This window comes from Ammodytes marinus (assembly GCF_949987685.1).
Source record: "Ammodytes marinus genome assembly, chromosome: 4".
In the NCBI taxonomy this organism is placed as follows: domain Eukaryota; kingdom Metazoa; phylum Chordata; class Actinopteri; order Uranoscopiformes; family Ammodytidae; genus Ammodytes; species Ammodytes marinus.
The window spans coordinates 16,957,574-16,984,219 of NC_137233.1; the positions used below are offsets into that span (position 1 = coordinate 16,957,574).

The window sequence follows — 26,646 nt, forward strand, 5'->3', positions numbered from 1 at the left end:
CTGATGTTGGTTTTAGTTTTGAAGGTGTGTTTCTGCCCGTGAGCAGAGAGCATTTTAAGGATGATTTGTCCAGAATAGATCCAACTGTGCTGACATCTATATACTTACACATCTACATTGCTTTGCATAAATGATCACTACTGAGCAGTTTGTGGTTATAGCTGGAGGGCTAAGCTAAGTCAGGAACAGTTTTACTGTAAAAAGAAAACCTAACCATCTATAAGCCACAATGATTCAATCAGATACCTAAAAGGAATGCAAGCTATAAACATGCGGTCTGAAACCCACCAGCCACGTTGGTTAAATGCTGGTATGTTTGAGAGTGTCTGATCACTGGTCGGGTAATAGGGAGCATAGGACGGGCGAGAGTAGGGCACAGAGGCTCGCTTCTCATCCTCGTAGCTTTTCTTGGCCGCTCTCTTCTCTGCTTTCGTCAGTTTGGACTCCTTCCGGTCCACCAGCAGAGACTCATGATGGAAAGGTTGCTATGGAGACAAATGGAAAGAGGATAGGAGTTTAGCTTTACTAGGTGAGCAAGTCAATGAACAAATTTAAACATCAGTCCATCAACACTGCCTTTTTCTTGCAGAGAGTGTAGGCTAATGAGTCTATAATGCAACCGTACCTTGGTGATGAGCTGAGGGTAGAGCTGACAGGCCTGGTACATCACTGATTCAAAGCCCTCCTGGGCCACAGGAGCGATTTGGTCGGGTTCCTCTTCCACAAAATGCAGCAGCGACTCCACTTCCTTACGAGTGAAGTTCAACACTGGGTTCAGGTCGTCAACCACACGGTCTTTAAACACACATGGACACAACATTTTGAAACTGAATATTTTTCAGGTAGTAGTTACTATTTATGTTTTTTTCTATATAAATACTACAACAGTAATCCTGATCTCCTCCATTTTCTGCAGCTCTACATGATCTCTTGGGATAATGGATAGTGTCATCTATCCATGGAGATGCTTTTTATGTGACGCCTTTTTAAGGTGTTTTGTCCTCCTAACAGGGAGGTTAGGGTTAGGTTAATGGTAATGTATAGGGCCTTACAGGCAGCACTGGTTTGAAGGCTCCATTGGGAGGACTAAACACCATTGAGCTCTTTTTAACCTTGACTCGGACAACCACCTTCAGTGTACAAGTCAGGTTGTTATTGAGGGTAATAACCATTTCATCTTGTGAGCAGCTCTCATAAGGCCTACATGGATCAAAATAACGTAGCAACTTTTAAAGATGAAACTTTCAGGCGTCCAAAAGGGATTGTGCAAATGCAAAAACAATATCTCATTGCAATGTCTACCAAACTGATAGTACAAATCTCTTACCAGACATTCCCTGTTTGGAGACTTGTCTGTCGTAGATCTTTTTCTCGAGGGTGAAATCACAGACAAGGCGGTAAATGTGGCAGGGTTTCCTCTGACCGTAGCGGTACACCCGACACACCGCTTGGGCATCGTGACATGGGTTCCAGGACGCATCAAACACAACCACACGGTTGGCCCCGATCAGATTCACCCCCAAACAGCCCGCTCTGAAAGGAAGACAGCAAATGAACAATACAATTCTGGTTTGAAAAACATTAAACAAAAAATATCTATCAGAAATACACACCTTGTGGAAAGTAGGAAGACCCATGTCATGTTGTTCTCTGGGTCGTTAAACTGATTGATAAGTCGCTCTCTCTCTGTGGCAGATGTACTCCCATCGAGTCCTGTAGACAGACACACATCGTCTCTTAATACTGAAGCACCTGAATTCACTTTTTACTGCAAACTAGACTATATCATGGTAATACTTTCTATTAACTACTTAGGATAGGAGACAGCTGGGAAATATTCATCCTTGACATTTCTTTAAAGATTTTGTTTAAAAAAGATTCTTTTTCATCTTGGCTGAAGAGTGAATTGACATGAGGAATCTATAACTACCCCTGGGGGATATACCTAGAGTGTGTAGAGAAAACACTTTTATAACTCTTTTGACCAGAAATAGATGGCTCACAGACTTGTTTCCAGAGCACAGTGTAGATTTGCCAAGACAAATGATCCAACGGGAGAACTTGAGGAACAGTGATACTAAATGAATCCAGACTACCACAGCTTTGAGGCTTCAGGTGTGATGACAGCACTTTCTGCAGAGTAGCAGGTTTGGGAGAGGAGAACAGATTGGATGACTCACTGTAGTAATTGAGGTTGCGAACCCAGTTTTGGCTGTGGGCGTCAGGGGAGGCGATGCCTGGCGGCATGGGTCTCTTTGATAAGAAGTCCTCAATGACTGACAGGGTGGACAAACTTTGACTATAGGGCAGAAACAGACAATACAGGATAAGAAAAAGGCTCTTTGGTCTGAAATAAATAACAAATAGTTATGGATTAAACGGTTTCAAGTTGCTGCAGTGTTCTGGAGACAGCTACACTCAAAGTAAAACAGTCAAGAACATGTCATAAAATGTACGAGGATTAAAGTATAAAATTCCAACCAACAGGTGTGGTTAGTAAGCTTAAAGGCAGTCAGTCTTCCTCTTCTCAATGCTGCTAAATGTCCAATTTGTGTTTAATGCAATGTACGTGGGGGAAGAGAACTTACCTAAAGACCAAAATCTTGTCTCTCTTTTTCACACTCTCTTCAATCAAATGGAAGAGCAAAAGCATTTTGGCAGAATTCTCCAGAACTCCTGTCTGGTAGTTCGACACTATGTCCTTTGCCTGAAACATGGAAATGGAAAAAAAAGGCTGCTGGATTAAAAGGCAGAGTGAGTCGGAGGGAGTTGAGCCTGGAGAAAAGAAAAAACAACCCCTGTTTGGGACAAAGAGTGAATGTTGGTAGAGCACACATATCTGAACAAAGTCGAATATTTCAATAGTTACTTTGATCGTAAACAGTTTGAAATTTAAAACAAAGATGCCAAAAGGAGCAGAATCTTTTAGCTGTGTCATTTTATCTAATCTTCAGAGAAAACAGCTTTAGATGGATAATTGTCGTGACGCACCCATTCATATGTGATGACTTGATTGGCTCGTTCCTGAGAGGGATTGAGCTGCGGCAGGCTGTTGTTGACTTTGCTGTTGCTTGAGTCGGCTACTTTGCCTTTGAGGCCGGTACCCGGCACAGTGCAGCGGGAGTTAGCAGCTGAAGTGATGTCATCCAGGTCAAGGTCCTGCTCGTTGGCCTGATTCTCCTTCTGCAGGGCTTCATAGAGGACGTCTGGGTGATTCCAGATCTGGAGGAATAAGAAGAAAAAAAAAAAAATCAAAAGGAGTTGTTGATAATAAAAAAAATGCCATAACAGTATTGCAATAGTCACAGCAAAAGTGAACCCGACTCCTCAGAAATCCATCTCAGAAAACTGCCTAACCTTGCAGCACACACAGAAGGCTTTGAGCGGGTTTAGACCGAGCCAGCCGCTGTTCCCGGCTTCTCGAAAACGCTTCATGAACTCGGTATACAGCGCCCTCTGAACGGGAGAGAGCCGCACCAAGATCACATGCTCCTCCTTGGAGGGAAGCTGGTCTTGTAGCACATCATGACCACGTCTGTAACACAGAAAAGCACCACAAAAAACATTGACATCTTAGCATTATCCAGGCCGGTACCCTTTTGATTTTTTCACAATGTGCAATTTCTAAATCCAGCACTGTGAGAAAGTATACCTCTGAACAAAGCCCTCTAGCAGGCTGTGCAACACGTGGCTGCGGTAGCGCATCAAGCGGACGTCCTGAGGCGTGCTGTCCATGCACTGTCCGTTCAGAATGGGTCGCTCAAACATGTTGCTGAACTCCTGACGCGTGCCTAAAAAGTCGGGCCGAACAAAGTCAACCATGCACCAGTATTCAATGAGGTTGTTCTGTAGTGGGTAACCCGTAAGGACAACTCTGCGCCGGGAGCGAATGTTCTTCAGAGCCTGTGATGTGCTGGCATGGTAGTTCTTAATGCGATGACCCTCGTCACATATTACCACATCAGGGCCGGGCCGCACGATGGCCTTTTCAATTCCTGAGAAGGCAAAGTAACCAGCGGAAGAATGAGTGAATGAGACAAATCCGACTTCAAGTATAAAAAAAATTGCTTAGGCCAACCTCTACCCTGAAACAAATTACTTTGCTGACCTTTCATAAGTTCCTGCTGTCTGTCTTCTTCATCCAGATCAATGATGATTGGTCCTGCGGGCTTCTTGGATTTCCTCTTCTTGCCCGTCACAAAGCTCTTCTTCATGGACAGCAGCCGGTACATCTCATAACCCATCAGCAGCACCCCTCCGTCTCTGGACCAGTCCTCCACCACCTTGGCCCTGGCCAGCGTCGTCCTGCGGGTCACACAGTCAGCGTGATTACCGGTTCAACCGTTTGACATCAAATACTTAACTTTGCACGACGCAACGCGGCATATGACGTACTTGTGCTCATCGTTGAGGATGTGAACTCTGAATGTGCGGCCGACGGCGACTGAAGGGTCCGTGTCGGCGGAAAGGGAATCTTGGTGTGGGAGCCAGAGGTTGAACTCCGTCAGCCAGTTCTGAAGTGTGTTCACCTTTCATGCAGGAAAAAAAATGGGGGGGGGGTTTATTTAATCTAAAAAATTAAGTGGCTCTGATGAGCACGTTATTTAATTTCCTTTATTTATCCTCGTGAGATCAATTGAGGGGATGACCCTCATTTGCAATGACGTTGAGTAAAAACAACAATACATACACAAAACACAATGCAAATACACATCAAGCGGACGAAGAGACAAAAACAATTGAAACATTCAGATCAAAATAGGTGAGGCAGAGCATAGCCTAACCAAAACAGGTATAGTGGGGCAGATTAAAAATGATATGTCTAAATTTGTGAACGGATATGAGGGTATTTATTTTAATTTGATGCTGTAAATTGTTCCAGGAGTCAAGGGCACCTGACACCTTGATTATAAGTATGTATTATTATTATTATTATTATTATTTTTTTTCTTCATGGAATACACTTTTATTACTCACAGGAACAATCGTCAGCACGGTGTGAGCCTCAGTATTCCTCAGCAGGATGTCAACAAAGGAAATGACCTGCAGTGTCTTGCCCAACCCCATGCTGTGAGCGAGGATGCAGCCAAAGCCACTGCTCGTCTTATATCGCTCCAGAGACTCGATGAGGTTATCGTAGAGAAACCGGATTCCTCCAACCTTAGATACGTCGAGAGACAAATGTTTGAGAGAAAAAAAAAACATCTGGGCTATGTGGATTGTAGTTACCGAGCGGTTCATGCTCTGAGAGTCTCTGAAGGCAGAGTGAGACTGTGTGAAATACCTGGTGAGGTTTGACGGCCCTTGCCAGCTGAGGAGCGAGGTAGATGTCTTTCTCCTCTGCAGGGTGATTGATATTAACCAGCAGTCTGCCCTGGGCGTCAGGCAGATTCAGAGCGTCGTTGATGTGCGCCCCGCTGCTCTCCTCTGAGCCGCCGGAGCCGTCGCCGTCCTCATCGGCCGACTCGCTGCTTATCTGAAAGGTGTCCTCGTCCCCAGAACTGAGCTCAATCACATCTGCGTCAGCACAGGAGGAAGTGAATGCTGTGTGAGAGAGAGAGAGAGAGCTTATGTCTCATATTAACTGCAATCACTTGGAAAGGTGTAAAGTATGATTGTTTTGCAGAAGTTAGATTATGATGTATCTTGTTATTAGGTTTAGGTCTATGTCATCTTTAAAATGGGTTGGAAATTTCTCTTTTGCCCTATAAGTGATTGAATCGGGGACCTGGATACAAGCATTTCTATTTATTTTTATCGTATTCAGCATTGTAACAGTAGACAAGTGGTCGCAATGCAACCACTTAGGCAGCTGGAAAGTGGTATTTTGTATTCTAGGTGTTTTAACCACCCCAGATAATCCCTGATAAGAGCTTTTTCCAACTGGGGATGCACAAACTAGCACTAATTTCCCGAACGTTTAAAACAGAAATTTCAAATCAGACTAGTCGGCATACAGAAAATTACACAAACTAGAAAGAATAACGAAATGCATGAATGACAAACCCTTATGACCGAAAAGGAGTGGACTATGGAACTGGACCTTTGGCATATTATCGGGCAAGGCTTGGAACAAAGAAGTTTGATATATCTTACCATCTCTAATGGCAAGCAGCGTGGGGTCCACTTTTTCGTCTTCATCGCCACTGCTGTCCAGACAGATCACGTCCTGCTTGCTCAGGAGAGCGGGGACCAAGTGAGAATCTTCCCCTAAAAGTTTACTAGTGTCCACTATAGGAGAGATGGAAGAGTATTTAGAAAATTAGGGTATAAGTTAGTACACAAACACAAACGCACACACTACTTGGAGAGGTGTAGATTCACTGATGGAGGAAAAATCACCTAGCTGAGGGTCGGGCACAGCTGGGGCTGGTGTTGGGAAGTCCTTCCTCTGCTGCTCCAGACGTTTCCGCCTCTCCAACTCTTCCTGTTGAGCAGCCTTGGTCCCTGCCTCCAGCTGATCCTCTTTCAGCAGCTTTCTGTGAGGGCAAAGAAAAACCTCTGTTTGCGTACAAACATTAAAGTGTACTACGTAATAAACACCTGAGGGAACATCCCAAACAGACAAATGTACCTGATATTCTTCCTCATGTGTGTAGGCTTAGCTGTCTTGGAAGGTTTGGAGCCTTTTGAAGACTTAGAGGATTTGGTTGATTTGGAGGCTTTTTGTTTCTTTGTTTTACTGGAGGCTGGCTTGCCCTGGCTCTGGTTCTCTGGGCTGGTCGGAGGCTGAGAGCGTGAGGAAGGTCTGGAGGGAGACCTGGAGGACGGAGACGGAGGCTCTGGGGATGGCTCTCCGGAGGTAGCTGAAGTGGAATCCTGGCCTGTTTCTGTCTTACTCTGGGCACTCTCAGGTCGTTCTTGAGCGAGAGTAAGACATTGGTTCAGTTAACACGCACCAGTTTTTTCGCTTACTAGTCATGGTGAAATCAAAACATTGTAGGAACAAGTCTTTATTTTCAAATATTTATCATTTACTCCGTTCTCCCCAAGTCCACCATTGTCTCTCAATACAAAGCAATAGGTTAGAGGCACATGAGAGTAGCTTCATCTGTCACTCACCAACACTGTCGTCCTCCTCATCGTCTCCATCGTTTTCATCCTCATCTTCTTCCGAGTCTTCCTTGTCGTCCTCGTCCTCATTTTCCACATACTCCTCTTCACTGTTAAGGCTGGGCTCCAGGCCACTTTCTGAAATCGCCTCTTCAGACATGGCGTCTTACAAGACTCTCAAACTATTACCTGCACACCGTCATCAGGAGCCCTAGAATAATACAACACATCTTCACTGTATTATGATCTTGTACCTCATTATCTGACAAGGAGATTCTACAACAAGCAAATGTAGGGTATTTTAAGTTATGTATAACTTGTACAACAAGTTGATTATAAAAAAATGTCCAACGATTAATGTTCTAATAATTATTTAGCCATTACACTACAATGTTTAATTTAGTAAAATAATAAAAACTAAACACACATACACTGACTACAAGGGTTTTGAATGTTCCAATATTGAAGGGAGCCTGAGACTCTTTATTTCATTGCCAACAATTGTAAATGTTGTGCATAAGACAAAAAAACGTCTTGATTCTGGAGTCTTTTTTGGTCTATCCAAATTAGGCTGGTACCGTCTTCCTACATTACGCCTTCATGGAAATACAGTATATCATACATACAGAATGCAAGACATCCAAGTCCAGGCTGACTGTAGTATTTATCAGAAGCAGGGTCTGAATGTTTACGTTGCTCATGTCGTGACCCATAAGAAGGATTTCACCCTGTAGCTTTTTGAGACGAGGCAGCTAGCAAGTAGCATGAAGCTACCTCTGCAGTGCAGCCTGCACATGTTGTTGATGATATTGTTAGTTAACACTAACATTGGGCATCCGTCGTTCGTTGTATTATTGTGCTTCCCAGCTGGATGCTTATAATTGCTGTAGTATCTCATTCCGCGTCGGCAGACAAAAATGCTAATTACACAACAATAAACGCATATTTAAACACCAAAACCATGTAATTGTTGAATTGTTCGTTATTCATTTGGTGGTGGCAAAACAGGACGGTCGCGTGACACTTGAGCTGGGGATAAAAGCAGCTTCTCTCCTCCAGCCGACTGTTTTGTTGTCTGTCGAGATAACAATCTTATGCTGTGTAGGTGTAATGGTCACAGAGCTAAGGCTAACCCGTTTACAACAAGGCGAAAAGCCTCGAAGACTTGAACTCACACACCGGGCTGCTGACGGGGCTTACCGTGTTTGTGGCTGCGCTGCGTTCCTCAACAAAACCCGCTGGCCAAATAACGACCGACCAAATAACACTCGCAGTAACTGTGCAAATTAACTGATATAAACGCTGCTAATTTCTAAAAAAAGAAAATCATGTGTAACCATAAATACCATCCCCGTACATGTTACTCACGCCAAGGTTCCGGTAGTGATGAAAAAGCCCCGGCAACGAATAGAAAACGAAGAAAAATGTAATCTATATTATTTGTAAAACAGTCCGAATGACATAGGCCTATTGTGCTATTTAAAAAAACAAAATTTGTTAACTGACAAATACAAAATAAACCAATTTCCTCACGAAACAAGTAGGCCTACGTAAACACGGAGTATGTTGATGATTATATTACACATTAGGCCTACATGTCTAGTACTGTTTATGAATACAAATAAAGCCAGCTGTGTGTTTGTCTGGTATTATAATTATTGGGCACCTTCTGAAAGTAGTTGTTTTGTAGGGGAGTCAACATTCAATTAAGAAAAAAGATTGCATCTTATAAACATGACGTTTTGATTGCTTGGCTGTTTCATTCAGTTATGTAGGCTATATGTTATTTTGGTCTCTCCTCTCTCCTCTCCTCTGCCAAGAGGAAGTTGCAGGAAGGACTGTTTTCTTTGAGGCCACCCGTCGTGGTTTGATGACGTAGTTTGTAGGCGGCTAATTCTGTCTTTTGTGTTTATCTCGAGCTCTGCACAGTTGTTTCGTGAATGAAGACAGCGCTATCGTTGAATAGTCCTCTATCTTTTTTGGAAATGGACTGGAAAAACACCTTAGATCATTAGTGAGCTGTGCACGCGCGCAAACATGAACAAAGGGTGGCTGGAGCTCGAGAGTGACCCGGGTGAGACATTTGGACAGACAACAGAGCGAAGCAGCGTTAGCCTTCAACACAGACAGAGTGACAGTTTAGCCTCCTAAGCAGCTTCACTCATCAAATTAAAACACGACTAAAAAATAATGTAATGTGTGTTCTGTTTTGCAAGCGAGTGGGCGAAATACGAAGAGTAACGTTATCAACAACAACTAGTTTTCTGCTGTAATATTCTATTCTTTGTCATTGAACAATACAATGTTTTATTATTTCAGGACTGTTCACCTTGCTGGTGGAAGATTTCGGTGAGTAGCTTATCATATACAGTTCTTAAACACCTCTCTGAGTGCTGCTATATAAGGAGACAACACATCGAAGGGACCCCAGCTGATCATTTTCAAATAAGTAATGTTTTATGCAAAATTATCCCTAACCCAAAGTCACTGAAGTTGTTTTTTCTACATCTACATCTGTCTTATATTTCATAAAAAGTCTTAAATCTTACTTTCCTTAAAGGCCTACTTCACCGGTTTGAATATGAAGGTGTATTGAATTCTGAGATCCTATGTAGTATAAATGTGCGAACAAAATTGAAATCGGTTCATCCTAGCCTGAGAAAAGGCAGAAAGAGTGTTTTTTTTAACCCTATACTTCTCTTTCTCGTGACATCACAGAAAGAGAAATATAGGGTTAAAAAAAACTTACTTTGTAAATATTACTGTGATGTCACAGTAAAAGACATCACAGTAATATTTACAAAGTAAGTTTTTTTTAACCCTATATTTCTCTTTCTGTGATGTCACGAGAAAGAGAAATATAGGGTTAAAAAAAACACTCTTTCTGCCTTTTCTCAGGCTAGGATGAACCGATTTTAATTTTGTTTGCACATTTATACTACATAGGATCTCAGAATTCAATACACCTTCATATTCAAACCGGTGAAGTAGGCCTTTAAGCTATAGAACCTGCATACATCTCAGAGTCCTGGGGACTATTAAGCTATTAATACATTTATCTTTGTGTGTGTGCGTGTGTGTCTATTCTGTAGGTATCAAAGGTGTCCAAGTAGAGGAAATCTATGATCTTCAAAGCAAGTGTCAAAGGTTTGTAACTTGTAACAAATCAGGTGTACTAGGTGTGTTTAGTGAGGAAATGATTTCAAGTAAGTCAAGAGTTGAACAACGCTTGCAGCAGGTATGTGAGATAGTGAAGTCCGAACTCATGTCTGAATAAAAACAAACATTATTCTTCTTGCACCTCGTGGGACTGTTGCAATGTGCAACGACATGAGACAAGTGTTTTACATACTTTTTATTTTGTTTTTAATTTTTTACAGTCCTGTCTATGGCTTTATCTTCCTGTTCAAGTGGATCGAGGAACGACGATCCAGGAGGAAAGTGAACACTTTGGTGGATGAGACTTCTGTCATCGACGAGGAAATAGTAAATGATATGTTCTTTGCTCATCAGGTAAGTCCAGACAGTTATTGTGTTTACTAGTGTGAGTTTAAAGGGCCCTGCTATATACTTTGTATAAGACAATCAGGGGTGTAGACGAAATTTGTCCACAGATGCACATTTTCATTTACACTGCCCTCATTGGTCTGCGACAGCCTTGTGGTCCACTCATTCGCACATTGAAAAACCACAGGGCCATGCACCATGGCACGATTCTGTTGTGAGAAGAGGTCTATACAGTTTCAGCACGATGAAAGTTAAAACCACACGCGTGAAACCCATCGCCAGAATGTACGAGCAGAAAGTGCAATAACTGAATAACTGCAAAAAAATGGATCCCTGACTATTAGTCTACAATATTGCTTTGTTGTACTGTTCTATCATTGATATCTTCTTGGCAAATCCCACCTATGCATGTGGTGATACAGACTATATGCTAAAGAATGTGCAGTCGGCAGACAGTCCACGTGTTTACACATTTGGGCTGCATGCGTTTGCTGGGGGCTAAGCCAATCCCTGCTGACAATAAATGTACCAAAACAATTCTGAAAAATTGGATCTCATTTATTTGTTTAGTTTAGTTTAGTTGTATTTGTGCAGATAAACAAGATTAAAATGGCAAAAAGATGTTTATAGACATACATAAATGCACAGGTGGGACAAAAGAAACCCCAAAGGGCTTATAAAGGATGTCCACCTAACATTAAAATACATTAAGGTAAGGTAAAGAAATAAAGTAAAAAAAAAAAAAAATAATCATGTTACAAAAATGAAAATACCTATAAGTACATATACTGTAGTAAAAAAGCAAAGTAAAGAAGGAACTAACAAGCAAAAAGACAATACAACATACAGTCGTTTTTAAAAATATTTAGTGGTTATGAAGTCACCCTAACATATATAAAATGTAATAATATAGATTGCCATAGAAGAACAAGGGAAATGTAGCTGCCTCTCTGCCTTCATAATTCCGTATCTATGTGATCATATCTAACGGTGCACAGAGACATAGTTAAATGCATATCCTAAATTGGACTTGTTTTTGTTTTGTTGGTTTTTGCATCTAGCTGATACCAAACTCATGCGCCACCCACGCTTTGTTGAGTGTGCTTCTAAACTGCAGCGGCGTTGAGCTTGGCACCACCCTTAGTCGCATGAAGTTTTTCACAAAAGGTTTCAGTCCCGAGGTAAGATGTTTCTCACACTTACACAATGCACATGTGTCTGTGAATTATTTTTTGTGTAATAGTGGTGCGTTTATTTTTCATTTTCAGCCCCCAGATTTTTTTATTACTTTGCTGTCCTAACTGCTGTCTGAAAAAGTTTAAACCTACCCCACTGTCGTATTTAACTTTAAATTTGTATGTGTTTTTCAGAGTAAAGGTCACGCAATAGGAAATGCCCCAGAGCTTGCCAGAGCACATAACAGCCATGCCAGGTAGGTTACAGTCAGTGGTGCCTCTGATTCATTTGAAGAAAAGAAAATGTGTGCGATTGGTGGACCATGCTTTAGGAGATGTAAAAATCTATTTCTCAAGCTTTCTTTCTGTGTTTCTATGAAGACCGGAGCCCAGGCACCTGCCGGAGAAACAGAATGGGATCAGTGCTGTGCGGACCATGGAAGCCTTCCACTTTGTCAGCTACGTGCCCATCAAGGACCGCCTTTTTGAGCTGGATGGACTCAAGGCTTACCCCATTGACCATGGTATGAAAATAGACTCAAATATAAATGCAAAGTCCTGTGATTTGAAGCCTTTTGCTGCCATGGTAGCACTCAAAACGAAGTTGTCTCACTGGGGATGCATATCTTTAAAAAAAAATAGGTTTGGCTGTAGATGTGACAGTGACAAACTGCATATAACCATCATTCTGATATCTGCTCCTTGTCAGATTACTGAGTTCAGGTGTTTATCCATTTAGATTTTTTTTAAATTTTTCATCATTATTGTTAGCCACTTTTAATATAGCATGTAGCCTAAAATCAGGTACTTCAATTTCAAAACACTTTATTTATCCCTGAAGGGCAATTAAAAGGTATGGCCTGATTGGCCTCATTCCTCATGGGATTAAAACAAAAACACTTTGTTTGCTCTCAAGGCACATACACAACGGAGTACTTATTTATCAATAAATGCATATAATGTTGTTTTGTTAATTAGTTTGCGGTTGTTAAACTCTTTTATTTTGGAGTTTTCCGCTGAAAATATTTTACTGTTCCAGGGCCTTGGGGAGAGGAGGAGGAATGGACTGATAAAGCCAGGCGGGTTATCATGGAGCGGATCGGATTGGCCACTGCTGGGTGAGTCATAAGCCTCAGGCAGTGGTGTTGGTTCACCTTCTACCCACAGCACCCTCCCACCCGCCAACCCCCCTCAGGGCTTCATTCTCATGCTGCTGCACTGCTCTTTTTCAGTGAGCCGTACCATGACATTCGGTTCAACCTGATGGCAGTGGTGCCTGACCGCCGGATGAAATATGAGTCCAAACTGGAAATTCTTAAGAGGAATCGACAGACTGTTCTGGAGGGTCTTCAGAAGGTTAGAAACACAGGTCGACTGCAGTCTCACTGCTGCTTTTAGTGACCAAGTAGTTGGTTAGGTTGCTGTACAAAGCTTGAAAAGGATCACTCTCCTTTTAATACATGGAATAATTGTGTTATAAGATAACTGATTTATGTGAGCAAGAGAGATTAGGTATCACTATGAAATAAAAATGTAAAATATTAACTTCGAATGAAAACAAGAGATTAAAAATAGATTAATTGACATTGATGGTTTTGGTGTCTTATTGTGGTATTCCTTAGTCATGGCGACTGACCCAAAAAGGGAATATCTCCTGGAATATCTTTTATATGTTATGTGTTCAGATGATCCGGCTAAATCAGCCCGAGCATCTCCATGACAAGAAGCAGCAGGACTCTTCCTCCCCTGATGACAGCACCACTACCATCAAGAAGGAAGCAGACGTGGAGCCTGTTACGACCCGGGGGACTGATCAGGCTTCTGCAGGTAATAAAACCAACTAATAGGTGCTCCTTTACCATTTTTTGATCAGATATATCTTATAAAATATATAGGAGCTTTAATAAGCATTTAACTGAAATATACTGAATCTCATGTTAGATTCAGAGTCAGGAGTTCAGTCCAAAGATGCCCCTAGCCCCTCAGGAAACACCAAGGTCATGGGCAAACCACCAGTCCCAGCGGGAGTCACCAGTCCCAACCCCATTGTTCAACGCCTTCCTGCCTTCCTGGACAACCACAACTATGCCAAGTCTCCAATGCAGGTAAGAGGAGAAGTCAAGTGTAAATGACTGTCTCAGAAAAGTATTTTGACTAGAGATATTTGCTAAAAGCTTTGGTTGTATTGTATGATTAGGGCTGTGTTCAGAGCTGCAAATATAGATTATTTTTATTATAAGTTATTCCCCCAATTATTTTCTCAATTAATAACCACCCACACACCAACATTATAGAACTTTTATAAAATAGAAGATTCTTACTACGGACCACACTTTGCCATCATATATTGTCTAGTTACAAGGCAAAGGTTATATAAATAAGGTGGTTGGTGTTTATGTTTTGTTATTGTTTTCTAGGTTAAATTCTGGATGGTGGTGCTAATTTTGTTTCCATGGAAAGACATTTGATGTGTCTACTTGTGTCAATAAAAGTCAATCTTAGTTATATAGCCCTTAAGGCCATATTCTCCATCACTCCGTCTTGCACATTAGAGATGTAGAAAGGTGGCACTATTCAGACTTTGCAAAGCAGTACCTGTATACTGTTAAAGTGATTAGGTGATTTTATTTTTGACTTGTACCTTGGAATGTTCTGATTAACAGGAAGAAGAGGATCTGGCTGCTGGAGTTGGCCGCTCTCGAGTGCCAGGCCCTCCCCAGCGCCCATACTCTGATGATGAAGACGACTATGAGGATGAGGAGGAGGAAGTAACTGGTTCAACAGGCCCCTCTAGCAGGTTAGCATTGTGTGTATATAGGTTACATGTATCTCTGTGTTTCTGGTTATGACCTGACTAAAGGAAACGGAAGCTGTTTGAAGGATTGATCTTAGATTTTGCTCTTTTTAACTATTATCCATCTTTTAGGTTTAGACGAAAGGCAAGTCTGCGATCGCGAACAGGGCGGGTAGGGACTGGAATGGAAAGCCAGATTGCTCTCACTGTGCTCGCTGAGAAACTGAAGGAGGCCCAGAGGAAAGACGCACTAAATACACCCCTGTCTGTGCGCACAGAGGGTCGCACTGGGGGAATTTGTATCACAGCCGCCTCGCAGCCTTCCCCTACACCCAGCAACGAAAGCACTGACACAGCCTCTGAGATTGGCAGTGCCTTCAACTCCCCACTGCGTTCACCCGCACGCTCTCAGGCTGCCACACGCCCCTCCAGTCCGGTGGCCTCCCATCTGTCTCGTGTGCTGTTCGGAGAAGATGAGATGCTGAGGTTAGACTCTAGACATAACCGTGCTGTAAGAGAACTGGGTCCCTCTGTCAGCATAGCCCTGTTACACCTGCAGGAGAATGGGGTCATCCATGCTCTCCCTCCATCTGGTGAGTACAAGGGATTATTATTACTGTCGTCCTTGTTATTTACTAAGGTGGTTTAAAAGCCTTTGCTGAAGTAATCATTTTAGTTGGTCACTTGACACTTAAGCATATTCATCATCTTCAGACAATAAAAGTAAACAGTTTCGGGTGACCTTAATTGCAACAACATGCACTAGTTTTAACAATAGATTGTCTGCGGCATGCTACTTTTGACAGCTTGTTGTTACATGATCTGTCACCGGTACAGTAGAATCGGCTGCTGACGGCACAAAGCAGCCTTGTACACCGGTGAAGACAGAGGTCAAAGCTGAGCCGGTAGCAGGAGAGGAGGCAGGAGTGAAGGAGGAAGATGAGGGGCCGTCTGTGGATGTGAAAGAAGAGGAGAACAAAGATGGAACAGAGGTGAAACCAAGCAAGGAAAAGCCCAACGCTACGGAAACTGCTGCAGACACCAAGGCCCCTGGGGATAAGTACTCTCCAAAAGTAAGTCTGAGAATCTCCTATTTTTATAACGCTCTCTCTAATGCTCATTATTCTCAGCCTTCTGACATTGTTGTAACATATTTTTTTGCTTGTTCTACCAATTAGGGAGCTCTCTCTAAAGCGGTATACTATATACAGTATATGTACTATATAATCACACAGAGTGGATTCTTCTTTCTCTTGCAGGAGCTTCTTGCGCTGCTAAAGTGTGTAGAGGCTGACATCGCCAATTATGAGGTGTATCTAAAGGAGGAAGTGGAAAAGAGAAAGAAATACAAAGTATTTATTTTTAACTCCAATGAACTATATCCAGTGAGATGTTGGTTTAATTAGCTTTTAATTCTAACCTTTGTTTTGATTTGATCAGATTGATGATCAGAGGAGGACCCACAATTACGATGAGTTCATCTGCACGTTTATATCGATGCTCGCCCAAGAAGGTAAATCTCATCATCTTGAAGATTTATTTATTTTTTCTCCCCAGTACCCTTCCACCAAAACCGCATCGGGTTTTACTCTGAAGTTCCACTTAAATACCAGGGTTCTCCGTGGTGGCTCATTAGTGTCGAAAACGTTTCACACCTCTCTGCTCACATCAAACCATGTTTATGGTTGTTTTTTTCGTGCCAAATACTGAGCTAAAGTCTGGTGTTGTTGTTCCTAGCATTGAGGGAAGGAAAAAGATGAAGAAAAAAAGTCAAGTATATAGTTTTGTGCTTCCCGAACCAATAAGTGTCTTTGAAAGTTTGGTCATAATTGTATTATATGTCAAGACAAAACAACCCGTTCTTCCTTTTGAGTGTTAACAGTTATGGTATAATATACCATTCAGAAATGCACACAGAGCCACATTATTTGTCTTAACAAGCTTCACACACAAACATCCAACAGGTATGACATTACTACTTGTATTCCCGTACTATAGAATAACATACAGTATTCAACCACCAGCCAATAATCTATTTACATCCTTAAAAAGCAGTTGTTTTGTTGGTATTTTTGATAATTTCTTTGCTTCCTTCATTCACTGTGTTGTATCTTCTACAGGTATGTTGGCCAGCCTAGTAGAGCAAAACATTTCTGTGCGTCGGCGGCAGGGAGTGAGCATCGGCCGTTTGCACAAACAGAGGAAGCCTGACCGCAGGAAACGCTCCAGACCTTACAAAGCCAAGCGGCAGTAATAATTACAAACAATCATAACTTATGACTTGTGAGTTACTTACTTCTGCGATCCTGAAACTGTCTTGTAAAGGCAGTTGTATTTTTAGTCTGAGCCGCTTCTTTTTCCTGAAAATCAACCATGTTTGGTTTGTTATTTTATTGGTTATGTATATATGAACTACTATTTTAGTCTCAATGTAAATGTAACTCTTTCTTGTGCCACTGCTATTGACAGATGTAAATATGAAAAAAAGGCATGTTCCTAGTGACGCACTTGATTGCTATTTCATACTGCAAAGTATTCATTAGATCCTCTCTGCAGTCTTGTGGTCAGTGCAGTTTAGTGTGTCACTAAATATACAATTGGTAACAATAAGTCTTACAATTTTTTTTAAGGTGCCAATGAAGTATTGAATGTGTTGACAAAAGAAGGCCATGGGTTTTATTCATCCATAGCAATTCAGTTATAATCTGTTCACTGTTTGGTAATTCACTATACAACATTAAAACAACGTTTAACCACGTTCTTCATGGACAATTTTAAACTCAGAAGTCATCAAGGTCTTTTCAGCTATGGCTCTCTAGCCGTGTATGTACAGTATGTATGTCTCTTGAGGTCCTACAGAGGGATAAACAAGCTCCTGTGTTATTTTTGTACCTGAAATGGATCTCAAAGTGATTGAATATTTAGTCAAATGTGGTCACTTGTATGTTTTGTACATATGTATCTGTTAATTGGCTCACCTGTACACTGAGTTCAGTTGTTTGTGCTTGCCAATTCATACTACAATAAAGTAAATAAAAATATCTTTAGCTATATTATTTTTGGGATGGGGTGGGGTCAGGGAGAGTAAGATGTTAAAGGTGTGAATTCAGTTGTTGATCCAGTGTTAGTTTTTTTTCTTTTTTGCAGTGACAGTAGGTGTACACTAGGGAGAGCAATCATTCAGATTCCAGTCGGACAATCCAATAATCACCTCTACTTCCATGTAAGTAAATCCATTCAAGATTCAAGATGGTTTATTTGTCATATGCACAACAATTATAGCAGCAGTCATTGGTCATGAAATTCTTAAGTCCCAAGCTACTCTAAACAATGCAATAAAAAAGGAGAATATGTGTAATAGAAACACACAAGTGAAGATAGAAACTTTAGACACAAATAAAACAAAAGCACTGCAAGGACACAGTTCAGATAAAATGTGTAAAGATAAGGTGCACCATATAAAAATAGAGTAGAATGCAAATTAAAGTTACATTAAATGTAGACTAAATGGAATACTGTGGAAATAAAAACTAGTGAAATAGGATACTGTACATATAGAATAATGTTAAATATAATAAAACATGTAAGGGAGAGTGGACTGAGTTGTGCCATTTGGGAAGTTGTGCCATCCCTTGTTTCTAGAAAACTGGAAGAAATTGGAAATGTGACCATATATTTAAGAAGAGCCATCCATTTGACTCATCCTGTAAAGAAGGGTGACACAAGGAATACGATATAAGCACATTTAAGCTAAGCCTTTCAAAGTAAAATTTCCATTATCAAATTTTTTTGATTATTGTGTCTGAACAATTATAGACAAGTTTGAAAACATTTGACACCTGTTTTAGTGCTTTAAGCTACACTTTGAGTCTATACAATTAGCACAATGTCAGCCCTAAACTGCTGCATCTTGCTAATTATCCAAAATTCTGAGTTTGGGGTGATTTGTGCCAAAGGGCCTAGGTGAGTTATAAGTAAGTAAGTAAAATGTATTTATAATAGCACATTTATAACAGTTTGCACTGTGCAAAGTGCTGTACATAGTGCATTCAGTAGGTAAACAATGAAGGTAAAATAACAAAAATAAAATACATAAAGCCCATACATCCACATATAAACAAAGATAGTAGTGCAGAGGTAAAATAGTTAATGGGGAGGAAAAGCCAGGGTGTACATATGGGTTTTGGGCCTTGATTTAAAGGAAGAAATGGAGGGGGAATCACATTTGTCAGGTGGCAGTTGGTTCCACAAGTACGGAGCAACTAGTGCAAAGTAAATTTCTGAGAGTTGTGCCAGTGTCATGGCTGTATACTTACTTACTTACTTACTTACGCCTCTTCTTCCCCCTTGGGAAATAAGGCCGATACAGTGTGTCTCCATTTGTTTCTGTCTTTGGCAACATGTTGTGCCTCGCCCAACACGTATACGCTGGTCACCAAAAAGAAAGTGATCGTCTACAGTAGCTCAGAAGAGACTGACATCTCCATTCCACTTAACGACACCACTGACAAGAGTTCAGATGGCCAGAAAGATGATGATGGTGACTTTGTCATTGTGAGCTTTGCAGGTAAAACCACCTAGATCTGCTAGGCCTTGTTTAAGAAAATTGACCTTCAATCTTTGTAGAATATGTACTTTAGTTACGTTAAATAGACCTTAAATAAGTAATTGTGTTATGGACTTGTCTTGCATTACAGTTTATGAGATATATATCAATGGCACAATTTACCCCATGGTATTCTTTCCAAAGGCACAACTTATACCACACCGGGGGCAAGTTGTGCCACAAGACAACTTCTTTTCCGAAAGCTATATTTCTTAAACAGTTTATTCCACATCCAAAGTTTTTATTGCCAGGGATGCACAACATCCTGAAATGTATGCACATTTGAGTTGGAGACATAAATGTCAAGGCCTCACTTAAAATATCACTTTGAGTAAAAAGTGGCACATCTCACCCCACTCTCCCCTACAGTAAATGCGACATTCACAACAAAATGATTTATTTTCAGGGATGTTTTGTGATGCCATGTCTGTGATGTACATGTGTAATCAGATGAGTATGTAGTTCACACACACACACACACACACACACACACACACACATCCCTCTCTCTTTTTTGTTACATTTAAGATACAGAACAGCTACAGTTTATTATTTTGCAAAAAAAAATAATGGACCATAATTGGTAAATACTTTTTACATTAATGTAATTTGTTAACTGTCTAAAAGAAATGTTGAGCGTGAGCAGGGTAAAACCATCAATCTTAACATTTTGAGCACTGGCATGATTTTGGAATAATGATACTGGCTTTATGGCAGAATAGTTAAGCACACACAGTAGCCTATGTAGGTGTGGGAGCATAAAAACCCTCCTCTGCCACACATTTAGAGGCGCAGATGTTAGTTAAATTAAACCCTAGTGTGATACGTGTCACTGAGTTTGCTTTCAATTAGCTAGTTGTAAGTTGGCTTAGAGTCACAGGCCATCATTTAGCCCATAGATATAAAGTGCCATATACATTGCCATTCAGTTTCCAATGTTGATATTGCTGAGAATTCAGTTTTTATCTAGGCTATCATAAGATAGTGTATTTATATATACAGTATATATTATTCATATCACATTTAGATATATGCATAGTCCATTGAACCTTTGTGTGAATTAGGAAGGAATATGTCTGCATCTAATTTCACTAGAAATTAATACATTTTCACTTAATAATTTGGTCTATATCAGAAAATAGTAAATACAATGTAGTAGGCATATTTTTCTCAACCACATTAGCTGACATTTTCCCATTACAGTAGCTTATTTTGTCCGATTAAGAGACTAAACCCCCAAACTAAATTGGTTAAATATCACAGAAGACCATGCAAGACAACAAGCAAATATTTACATTTCGGAAGCTGAAACCAGGGATTGTTTGACCTTTTGCTAAAATGAATTAAACAAATAGTTTTATTAATTCATAAATAGATTGTTTGTTAGTTACTATGTTTGTTTGTTACTTAACAGTCAGCATTCGATAATTTTGTGATTAGACAATCAGCATGCCCAATCATGTGCAGGCTTTAAGGAACGAAAATGTTGACATGATAGCTAAATGATTGTCACAATGTAAACATGCTGCCAATGATGGATGGGTAAAAGACATAATTGAGCCAAAGACGGGATGTGAACTAGGGAGGACCCATGGACCTGACAGGGATGACCCGATAGTCTTCTTCAGTCATGTGCCGTGGGGGGCTCAGTGGTATTGGCGTGGTGACTTTAGATAACCGAGCACCGTGGACGCGCACGTACGAGCCACTCGAGTTCCCACCCATTGCGTCAGCGCGCTCCCTCGCCCTCTCCGTCAGCGCGCGTGCTGCGTGCGGGATGCTGAATTGTAGGTGATGATGGCGGAAGGGGAGCAGCGCTGAGTTTCATCTGAGTTTTTACCACCGCTGTAGAACCACCTACAACACCGTTTCTCTCCGTCGAGACCTATCCCGAGGCGATGGGGAACGAGGCCAGTATGGAAGGGGAGGGACAGGCGGGACAGCCCGGCCCCGCCGTCCCTGCAGCGGGGGCTCCGGCTTCCATTTCAGCACCACCGGACGCTGGACAGCTCATCAAGCCAAGCAATGGAGCGCCTGCCGGAGGAAGTGGGGCTGGACCCGGGCCGGGGATTAACAGGTAGCCGCGATAGCTAGGACGCTTTTCCGCCAAACTGTGGGGGGAAATCAGGGAGGCTACACGGCAGCGTGGCGTGTACCGACCGTAGCCTACATCTGCACGACGTAGAAGCGTAGATATAGGATCAACCGACTGCGTGGAGGTAGACTTGAATGGGTGCTTAATTATTTATTTCTATATCCTTGTCAACACAAGTCACCAACCCTTTTGAGTCCCATTTCTGCTCTTGGACAGCACACCTCTTACTCCATGTCAATATGGATCGAAGTCAAATTGAATATTCAACGCCTTTAGGGTAGAATCAATAGGATTTAATACGCCCGTTTTCACGGTGGCTCTCCCGAGATAGGCTATCAGTGGCTATAGTATCATAAATGAGTGAGCGATATTTTTCTCCTTACAGCGAGGCAGTAGCAAAGTAAATGTAAATGGACTGTCTGAAAAATATGAATGCCCCCCAAAGCGCAGGCCTATGTGATAAATAAATTAGAGATGTAAATGATGCAAAGTGCCCTGGATCTCACGTTGGGGGTATGAGTCAGTACCATTTAAAGGCTGATTTCCTGAACCTGCTATGACATAAATGCCAGCAAATACCAAGTAATTCTGAGAAATCACCTCCCCTCCAGACGAGGAGACATACGTCTGTATCCTGATGACAGCGTTGTGTATTTATGATGCCTAGTACTACCATCAGATATCACCAGCATAATTGTGAGAATTACACGATGCCATGGCTTTTTCACTTATCAATCCAAATCAATATGCAGCAAGTAGAAATTGTTTTCCACCGCCATCAACTGCACAGAGCGAGCAAGGGGGAATTTCTTCTGGAAGAGTGGTGTGGCTTCTCTCTTTAAGAAATCCAGACACTTAGCCCAGACCCATTAACAGTGTTATGGTGTAGCCTAACATTACAACATTTCAATCATATTAGACAGTTTACCCTTTGTTTGCCCATAACAAGGCAATGTAAGGCAGATCATTTATAAGCCCTTATCCAACATCCAGCCCCAGATCCTTGTGTGTTAAAATCCCATGTAGCAGACTGTTGTAAGTCTGTATTTTCTGTGTGGGTGTATAGGAGGGTTCACCCTTCCAACGAGATTTGATATTGCCTTAATTACACAGTTCAACAGACCTGGATTCGCACATAGCAAGAGACACAGCTGCATCTTGGATTTGCCTCCGCAGCTCACTGCCTCTCTGCACCTGTATTTTAGCCCCCCCCCCCATATAATACGTATAGATTTCTTCACGCTGCAAACCTTTGTTCAAGGCTTCAATTTGAAGCCGATTTCTCTGGAAATCTGACTTTTTGTCTCTGACTTATTGCTCGATTCGTGCCATTGCACAAAGTGATTGCAGGGTATAAAGGTGACCTGTAGACGTGTTCTGCCACTGTAAGTAGAAAATCGCACACCTTTCATAATGTCTATGTTTTTATTTTGGGTGGAAAAAGCACTCATTGTTCGACTTTTATATGAACTCCTAAACAGCAGGGTTTTAAAGTTCATAACTCCTATGTAGCCTCATGATTATTTTGTATGTGGATTTTTCTCTGGTATCCAGCTTGAGGTGTCTCATACGGCTGATGTTTTTTCTTCAGATCATGGCCCTTAACTTCAGTCTGAATCTATGCCTTACATTACTCTTCCACAAAGATCTAGTGAGCACGCAAAAAACAATGAGACTGGGGCTGGATTGACCCTGTAGATAGGAGACTTTCATGTTAATTAAAAAGAGTTGCAGCATTTTTTTGACTTCATCTATTAATATAAACGGGAACGTAATTGGCATTTTTTTTGTTCTTTTTCTCAGACCATATTGTATTCTATTAAAGCTGGGGTATATGATTTCTGATTGATCAAAGTTAACATGAGCTGACACTTTGACCAATCAGAGCGAGGTTCCGATTCTCTGTTCTTATTGGCTGTTGGGACTGTCCATTCATTTTGGCACGACTTTCTTGGTGTAGAGCGTGTCAGGGAGGGACCAAAGAGAACAAGTGGAGTGGTTGAGGTATTTGGATTTGAATCTCTATCCCAACTGCCATTTTCTCCCCAAATCCTCCACCCCAGCTTTAATCGCAGGCAAAGAGCTGAATCTGAGCCAATGAATTTATGCAGCTACGAGAGTCACCCTGCTCTTCCGCTTCACAGAGCAAAACAATGGCTGAATCAAACGGAATCGAAGTTGTATCATGGCAGACGTTGTGATATTGGCAAATATGGTATTGTTGTCCAATGAATAGATTTAATATCGTATTGTGTTTAAACCCATAGTTAACACCCCTAATCACTACAGCTTTGACTGAAGTGCACAGTCATCCTAACCTGAAGACCATATCTGACCAGCATTCCCGAATTGTACGAAATATCTTCTTTGGTCGATATATTCTATGTCTACAACATCGTGCTCAACGTCGCTTCATGTTTTCTGTTCCACAACTGAATCAGTAAGTAGCTGTGCTTGCTCCATCATGTAGCAGCATTTGTTATTAAGTGATGGGAGTGGCTTGATTCAATCTGTCCAACATATGCCACTGATATCAACTCTTTTCAAACATTGAACACCCACTGAGTAACGCAAATCAATACAAATCAAAACTCCCTCAAAAACAGAAGTATAGCTACAGTTTAAAACCTTTGAAAATAACAGATACTGTCATGTTCTGAGACAGAGTGCAAACAGTATGCCCTCATAATTAATTTAGTTCAGCAATGAGAGCACCGCTCACTGCGTAGCCTACAAATACCAAAAGGTGAGCACAACTCAAACAAATAATGCAAAAGCAGCTCTTATTATTTATGACACTTGGATAGCTATAGGAAAATGAAGGGCTATCTGTGAGACATTGTAGCAGTGTAGGGTTGTTATCCAGATGTCCAGTAGACATCTTACACTTAAATTTAAAAGACGTCAGTGTCGTCAGGCATCAAAGCTTCTGAAATCTTATTTTGTACTGTTTTTCTATGCGTCTTTCATGCAAAGACTTCCATGTGCCCCTCTGTGTAGTTTGGCTGGAGAGACTGTGGTTGGGGGAGTTGAAAGCAAAAACATTGGTGCACATCACCCCAGTGTGTTCCTATCATGTGTTACCATGACATTAGAGTCACAGAGCCGAACATCCCATTTTCCTAAAATGTTATACCCGACAATCTTTGAAAACACAATAGGCTGTTGAACAACACTTAACAATGTTCTGAATATATTTCCAGAATTCTCAGACTATTTTAACTGTAAGTATTTACAAAAGATAAAAATATACTTACCTTACTAACCTGTTTCCAAAGATGCGATTATATTTGCTAATCCAGGCAACCAGAAATTACCCTGCTCTTTTTGTAAAACACAAGCAAATATGAATGCATTATTAAGTATGACAAATATTACAAAGAAAAATATAGCAATATAAACCCAATAATATATTCTATAAAATGTTGGTGCTGGTTGTACGAATTGAGCAAGGACATTTTGTAAGTCATCCTGACTACCATCTTTGTTTTGACCAGGAAAAAGAGGCACAACTTGGGTTTTCTTTTGGAATGGAAGAAGTAAGGTTGGCATACTCTTAAAATATTCAGGGAATACTGTCAGAGCAGCAGTGAAGTTGTTAAACAGCCTCCTGGGTTTTTCATGGATCACCAGATATATGTTTTTAGCTCTTGACTTTGTGAGATGCATGGTGCACCCTGCCACTTATCTTACTGACACTGAAGCAATCACCATAAAACAAAACATATCTGTACCCAACACTATGTGTGCCTTCTTTGGGATCATTGTATAAGGGCCACTTGTCTGCTTCATGTGACAGGCCTTTTATTGTGTGACGCACCGCAGGGGGGAGATTTAAAGTTTCAGCACTACAGCTCCTGTATTCACATCTGACCATCATCATGGAGAATCTATTGTCTCTTCAGCTCTCCCTCATCCATGTCTCAGCTGCTCATCAATTTTATTTTGAGGGTTTGCCAAGCTTGTCAGTTACTAAATGATGAAATGCCAGCAAGTAATGGAAATAAGAATAGTCCCTGCTTATAAAACTGCTATCCACCAATAATTAGTAGAGTGAATATTGTAACAGCCTTGACTTGGGTCTGTTTATCACAGCCTCTATTGAGTGTTAGATGATAGAAGTTGTAAAACATTTTGACATTAATTTAGTCTCTGATTCCTTTTAATTTCTTGTGAATGCAGCAAAAATGACTGTTTGCTGTTTTGATTTCTATAGGCTATATTTCAAAATTGTCGTAAAAAAATTAAATTTGTCTTTATTCTTAACATAAATCAAATAATTTGAATCTGTATCAAGTCCTCTTTGTTTCACTTTACTTCTGGCTGTAAGAACTCATGAAATTAGCACTTCAACAGAAGGTGTTCTGCAGCCACAGCATAACAATGAAATCAGCGTTGTTAAATAATTATAAAGTTCAAGTATTTCCTTGTGGAAAATTAATCATCACCTTTTTCCTAAAAGTCAGTGCTTGTGCTGTGTTGATGAGAGCATACATTTTCTCAGTGGAATTATGCTCCACTTGATTCCGTTTACATGCATTTGACCATTACAAATAAATTAAGCATTTAAATAAGCATTCAAGTCTGATTCATGCACTGTCTCTCTGCTTTGACCTCTAACTATTACTAAATGGACGACACAAGATATGTTTCAGAAGCCTGAGCTACCCCTTCTCTTTTCCAGTGGACAGAGGAGTAAATCAATTAGACATATACAGTAGACTCTCCATTATAGGGATAATGATACTTATATACACTGTCAAGCTAAAATTAATTTGCGTACAGATAATTTACCCTGTTCCTAACTACATGTTATACAAGTCTAAGTATAACTCAATTTAATTGTTCACTAATCACTCACTCTGTGTAATATAAGTGAAATGATGTAATGAGTCCGCACTCTGTACCAACATATACTCGCAACACTGCAAGAGGATAATAGAAAAATTGTTACGTCTAGCTGCAGAGATTTTCCTGATGGTACCACTGATTTAATTTTTAAAGAAGCTTGCTGAGTCTGTTCAAACCATGATGTCCACTTTGTGCTCATTAGCAAGTGTGTTCATTCTCTTTTGTATTTTTAGGAACAGTTTGAAATACACTCATTAAGATACACATGGCCTTATGTGATGACTATTTTGTGGCCCGGGAGCAGTCTTTTCCTGAAGCTTTGTTAATATGCGGTTGCCAGGCAACCACCAACGATTGGGATATTTCTAGTGGTGGATTTTGTTATCTTCACACAGAGCAAGGCTAGCTTTACTTCCCTGTTTGAAGTATTTGTGCTAAGCTAAGCTATCCTGCTGCTGTCTGTACCTTCATACTTAATGGATAGACATGAAAGTAGCATCACTCTTCTCATCTCACTCTCTTCAAGTCAAATAATAAACATGATTCCCAAAATGTCAAACTATTC

The 26,646-nt window shown here is 40.9% G+C and overlaps 3 protein-coding genes across 4 annotated transcripts in view; 2 read left to right on the forward strand and 1 right to left on the reverse strand.

The window, feature by feature from the left end:
• rad54l2 (RAD54 like 2) overlaps window positions 1-8,365 on the reverse strand; it is a 10,926-nt gene extending 2,561 nt beyond the window's left edge. Inside the window, exons 1-18 of the mRNA XM_080025409.1 lie at window positions 8,254-8,365; window positions 7,063-7,264; window positions 6,575-6,860; window positions 6,343-6,479; window positions 6,097-6,231; window positions 5,285-5,544; window positions 4,978-5,160; window positions 4,396-4,529; window positions 4,109-4,305; window positions 3,653-3,995; window positions 3,358-3,535; window positions 2,992-3,222; window positions 2,589-2,707; window positions 2,181-2,299; window positions 1,614-1,713; window positions 1,328-1,533; window positions 626-795; window positions 289-485 (exon numbers count right to left, since the gene is read on the reverse strand). Coding sequence (XP_079881535.1) covers window positions 289-485; window positions 626-795; window positions 1,328-1,533; window positions 1,614-1,713; window positions 2,181-2,299; window positions 2,589-2,707; window positions 2,992-3,222; window positions 3,358-3,535; window positions 3,653-3,995; window positions 4,109-4,305; window positions 4,396-4,529; window positions 4,978-5,160; window positions 5,285-5,544; window positions 6,097-6,231; window positions 6,343-6,479; window positions 6,575-6,860; window positions 7,063-7,213 — 3,146 coding nt within the window. The 5' untranslated portion in view covers window positions 7,214-7,264; window positions 8,254-8,365. The remainder of the gene's footprint in view (window positions 1-288; window positions 486-625; window positions 796-1,327; window positions 1,534-1,613; window positions 1,714-2,180; window positions 2,300-2,588; window positions 2,708-2,991; window positions 3,223-3,357; window positions 3,536-3,652; window positions 3,996-4,108; window positions 4,306-4,395; window positions 4,530-4,977; window positions 5,161-5,284; window positions 5,545-6,096; window positions 6,232-6,342; window positions 6,480-6,574; window positions 6,861-7,062; window positions 7,265-8,253) is intronic.
• A 606-nt stretch (window positions 8,366-8,971) lies between these two features.
• On the forward strand, window positions 8,972-17,547 carry bap1 (BRCA1 associated deubiquitinase 1). Of its 2 annotated transcripts, none has more exons than XM_080026910.1 (17): window positions 8,972-9,127; window positions 9,373-9,402; window positions 10,146-10,200; window positions 10,434-10,566; window positions 11,622-11,741; window positions 11,931-11,992; window positions 12,117-12,259; window positions 12,775-12,853; window positions 12,968-13,091; window positions 13,421-13,562; window positions 13,677-13,840; window positions 14,399-14,532; window positions 14,662-15,122; window positions 15,367-15,602; window positions 15,789-15,881; window positions 15,970-16,042; window positions 16,650-17,547. In XM_080026910.1, exons 1-17 carry the CDS (start codon window positions 9,091-9,093, stop codon window positions 16,781-16,783), a joined length of 2,220 nt encoding a protein of 739 aa, XP_079883036.1. In that variant the 5' UTR covers window positions 8,972-9,090; the 3' UTR covers window positions 16,784-17,547. The 2 variants fall into 2 exon arrangements, with proteins under 2 accessions (XP_079883036.1, XP_079883037.1); XM_080026911.1 differs by having other exon boundaries at window positions 15,370-15,602.
• A 3,486-nt stretch (window positions 17,548-21,033) lies between these two features.
• bsnb (bassoon (presynaptic cytomatrix protein) b) overlaps window positions 21,034-26,646 on the forward strand; it is a gene marked incomplete at both ends in the record, with an annotated part of 83,376 nt that continues 77,763 nt past the window's right edge. The window contains one exon of the mRNA XM_080025437.1: window positions 21,034-21,212. Within this exon, the coding sequence (XP_079881563.1) occupies window positions 21,034-21,212 (179 nt within the window). The remainder of the gene's footprint in view (window positions 21,213-26,646) is intronic.

Coding starts and splice junctions, on each gene's coding strand:
- bap1 (XM_080026910.1), top strand. CDS start 9,091: ATGAACAAAGGGTGGCTGGAGCTCGAGAGTGACCCGG. Junction 12,260..12,774: donor GGCTTACCCCATTGACCATG/GTATGAAAATAG, acceptor TTACTGTTCCAG/GGCCTTGGGGAGAGGAGGAG. Junction 13,841..14,398: donor ATGCCAAGTCTCCAATGCAG/GTAAGAGGAGAA, acceptor TCTGATTAACAG/GAAGAAGAGGATCTGGCTGC.